The sequence below is a fragment of the Mustela nigripes genome, chromosome 5, assembly GCF_022355385.1.
Source record: "Mustela nigripes isolate SB6536 chromosome 5, MUSNIG.SB6536, whole genome shotgun sequence".
NCBI lineage: Eukaryota > Metazoa > Chordata > Mammalia > Carnivora > Mustelidae > Mustela > Mustela nigripes.
In genome coordinates this window covers 26,449,919-26,454,300 of record NC_081561.1, presented here as the reverse complement: position 1 = coordinate 26,454,300, position 4,382 = coordinate 26,449,919, and the positions used below count along the sequence as shown (strand labels likewise).

The 4,382-nt window shown below is 44.5% G+C and overlaps 1 protein-coding gene across 1 annotated transcript; it reads right to left on the bottom strand.

Annotated features, from left to right (window-relative positions):
* Window positions 1-882: 882 nt before the first annotated feature.
* On the bottom strand, window positions 883-1,833 carry LOC132017172 (olfactory receptor 10C1). Its single transcript, XM_059398973.1, has one exon. It carries the CDS (start codon window positions 1,831-1,833, stop codon window positions 883-885), a length of 951 nt encoding a protein of 316 aa, XP_059254956.1.
* Window positions 1,834-4,382: the final 2,549 nt, after the last annotated feature.

Below are 4,382 nucleotides of genomic sequence, written 5' to 3'. Positions count from 1 at the left end.
GGAGTAGCTGCCGGCCCTCATACACGCCAGCACCTCTCCGAGAACCAGGCGCTCACATCCCAGGCAATGCCCTTCAGCTGCCTACAGCTCATTTCTCTTCAGAGCAAGTGTGTGGTGGATTTCCAAACACGTGGAGTCAGAATTCATTTGCACATATGCACGTTTTGTAAATTACATAACAATATTTTAAATTATTTAGGGTAATCATTTTTAGTTCATTATTCTCCTTGAATTTAAATTTTCCTTTTAAAGGCATTTTCACCATAGAGACTCTTGATAAGAATATCCCACTTTTTTCTTTTAATCTTCTGAAACAAATACCTCTGACACATGTTTACTTTTTTTTGGCATGTTTATGTATTTTTACAGTACATGCGACTCACAGAAAGAATTAATTCTATATCATGTAGCAACAATTAAGGTTGAAATGTTTTAAATATTTTTTATGGAGGGAAATAATGTGCTTCACGGAGTTTTAGGGAATTGAGAGTCACATGGGACCAGAGACTGGGGCAGAGTCGGATGGGATCCTCAAGGGCTAGAAAATGCCTAAGAGTCCAGAACGAGAATCGTCCGGATTTCTGAGATATAAACTAGCAATCTGTTCAGAAAGCCCAGATGGGCATTTTTTGTAAAACTGTCTAGTGTTGGACTCACCTGTTGAGATGCTTTGGTAGCCAACTCCCTTCCGGAATCTGGCGATCAGAAGTTCGACTGAGAGTACAGAGGTGTCTCCAAAATGACTCTACCATCGTTAAAGAAGGTCCTTACAAAATAGGTTGCTGAGAGCCTTGACTTTGTTTCTTTCTTTATTCTTGGATTGTGTGTGCATTTTTTCAAAGAACAGATTTTCCTGGTCCCCTGGTATCTACCCAGTCAGAGTCAGAACTTTCTCTTACCCAGGGTTCTGCGGAGAGCTGCCTGGACCTCCTTGTTCCGTAAACTATAGATGACGGGATTGAGCATGGATGTCACCACGGTGTAGAACAGAGCTAGAAGTTTATCTGTTCCTGGTGAATGGCTGGCCTTGGGTCTCAAGTAAGTGACAGACCCCGAGCCATAGAAGAGCGTCACTACAAGCAAGTGGGAAGAGCAGGTGGAAAGAGCTTTACGGCGGCCCTCGGGGGAGGGCATGTTCAGCACGGCAGCCAGGATCCTGCCATAGGAAGCAATGATTAGTAGAAACGGACTGGAAATGCAAAGAATGGCCGCAACAAAGACGGCGGCCTCGTTATGAGATGTATCCCCACAGGCAAGAGCCAGGATAGGGGGGAGGTCACAGAAGAAGTGGTCTATTTCACAGGGGCCGCAGAAGTTCAAGGAGAAAATGTAGTTGGTCTGGCCCAAGCCTACCATGCAACCCACCCCCCAGGAAGCGACTGCCAGCTGGGCACACACCCCCCGGCTCATTCGCGTTGCATAGTGCAGTGGGGAGCATATGGCCATGTAGCGGTCAAAAGCCATGGCTGCCAAAAGACAGCACTCACTGATACCAAAAAATGTGAAGAAAAACATCTGCGTAGCACACCCCTCCCGGGAGATGCCCCGGGCCTCACTCGCGAGGCTCTGCAGCATCCTGGGTGTGACCGAGCACGTGTAGCCAATCTCTAAGAGAGACAGGTTGGTCAGGAAGAAGTACATGGGTGTGTGGAGGACGGGGTTGGTCCAGATGGCAAGGGTGATGAGGGCATTGCCCGTGAGGGACGCTAAAAACATGAGTAGGACGAGGGCGAATAAAAGGAAACACTGTTCAGGGACCTCCGAGAACTTGGCAAATACAAAGTGCTGGACGGACAGGCTGTTGTCCTGCCACAGGGAGCAGCTGAGGTTCATGACCTGGGGAAAAGGACAACAAGGCAAGTGTCATTCAGCTCTAAGTGCAAATCTCTCTACTGCTTGTCGTAAGTCCGAGAGATACATTTCTGACCTGCGATTCCAAAAATCAAAAAGCTTGGAAATTACACCCGTTCTCACAAGTTTACAAACCAAATCCTGTTCCGTGTTCATGAAGCTACCGTATCTGCTCAAAAATATACCAAGTCGCACTGAAAAGAAATTTAAAAAATAAAAAAAATTTTTTTTTAAAGAGACAAAAACACACCTAGTCATCAAGCATAAAATTGGGGGAAAAATAGCTTAAGCTCAATTCCTTCTTCATTTCTCCAACTAATCCGTTGTTAAATACTTCCAGACAAAGATTTTCTCACACCTGTCTTTTTCTCCATTTTTCTTTTGCCACTGAATTCATCACACATTCATTCAGCAAGTGTTTTCTGAGCACAAAGTATTCTGCACTTACTACTTCAGGTCCTGAAATTTAACAATAAAAAAAACAAAACAAAACTCAACATTTCCTCCCAAATGAAACTTATTTAGTGAAGGAAAGCAGAAATTAAATGGGCATTCAATGAATAAAGAATTGCTGTAATTCAGAGCGTTAAAGCCAGTGTCCCGGGGACTCGGTGTTGGAAGGGGGCTTGAGGCATGGCGCAGCAGCCGCTCAGGTGCGAGGACCCCCACACGCTCTCACACCACACTGACCCTGCACGCTGAGCTCCCTGCTAAAGATGACAAACTTCTCTACCTTTCATACTTCTCATCTGCCAGCCTTTTCCTATCACGGGGTTTTTTGCTAAATGGAAGTTGCCACTGCCTTCAAGTTAACATTCAAATGTCTTCATGTAATTCCTGCAAATCCATGGATTGGCTCACCACCTATTGATAAAAACTTTGTTCTTACCCTGTAACCAAAGGACCTCTTAGTACAGTATATCCAGCCACACACACTAGCAGCCTTTAGCATGTGCCTTGCTTGCTTGATTTCCTTGTCTTTGTGCTCATTTTCTTGCAGGGGCTTGACATCTGCCTCCTTGACTGTCCACCTAGTCTCCTGCTCAGTGGGCTCAGATTGCAGGACAGTGTCTTCTCCTCTCTGGAAACTTCCCCACTGCTGCGCTGCCTCACCCCCATACTTGGCCGGGAAACCCCTCCATGTGTCCCCACCACTCAGTGACCTCCAGGAGAGCACCATCATAGCACTCCAAGGACAACCAATTGTTCATTTCTTCCTGAGCATAGCCTGGACACAGACGTGGAGAGCAGAGCTGCACTTCTCAACTTTACTTACCATTTTACCCACTACACTTAGCAATGAATAGGTTCTCCTGTAACGAGGAAAAGCTGGAACACTAAGCTCTCCTCTGGCTGCCCATGCACCTGCCCATGGCTGCCGAGTGTGTTTTCTGAAGTTAATTACGATAAAGCTCATCTCCCTCAAATGTCTCAATGTGACAGTTGTCTCTCAACCTAATACCTAGGAGTTCCTGACAAAACATTCCTCATTCTTCTTTGTGGGTGTACTGCCGTTTGGCTTTTCTTTGGAAACGTCATCCAGCCCGAGTCTGAGGAATGTTTGCCATGGAAAAGGCAGACGACCAAGGAGGTTTTGCGTCCGCTGCTCTGACTCGACGTGTCCATCGGCATAACGTGAGACCGTGTTTACGCTACGTTTGTTTAGAACACATCATTGTTTATCCCACAGGAATACTTGTTGCAGGTAAATATAACCAAAAAATGTACTTTTTGAGGTCCCAAGTTACTATGAAAAGACAAATATATTAGGGGCATTCACAAAAGATACATACAAGAACATCCATTTTTTGCACGTGTACATCCATCCGTACACCCACACACAAAAGCACACAGATCCAAATCCGTACTTAGGAGCATCAGAATTAAGAGTATTTTGGAGATATTCTATCTGGGTTCAGATCCTAACACAGCCATTTAATGCTGGGCCAAAGTTAACATTTAAACTATCTGTTTCCTCAATTTTTCCACTTATTAAAGGAGATTAGAGTGGCATGTTCCTCATGGGGTTGCTGTGAGGATTAAGTGAGTTAATTCCCATAAAACACTTAGGAAAACGATTCAGTGCTCAGTAAGTATCGGCCATTGTGCTTGCGTCCATGTGTATGTTACTATAGGTTCACCTCCACAAACTCCCGCTTGTGGAATTTCTTTTTATCACCGTCTCTAATCATCCCTCTTGACGTTCATCCCCCTTCATGTTTTGCCATGCACATGCCGTGATGGAGAGAAGAATGGCAGGAAATACGTACATACATATATACATACACACACACAAACACAAAACTGCCACCCAAACATTATGTCCTGGGAAAAGATGGTGGTGTTATGGATCATTTGAATCTACTGCTTTGCTGTAATTTACTCTACTGAGCCTTGCAAAAGCGCCCAACGTTAAGGATGGGAACAAGGGAACACTGAAAAAATAAAATAAAGTTAAAAAAAAAAGGAATAGTCACAGATATATGAAGGTTATGTATCTATAAGCATAGTATATGGTGATCTAACACTTA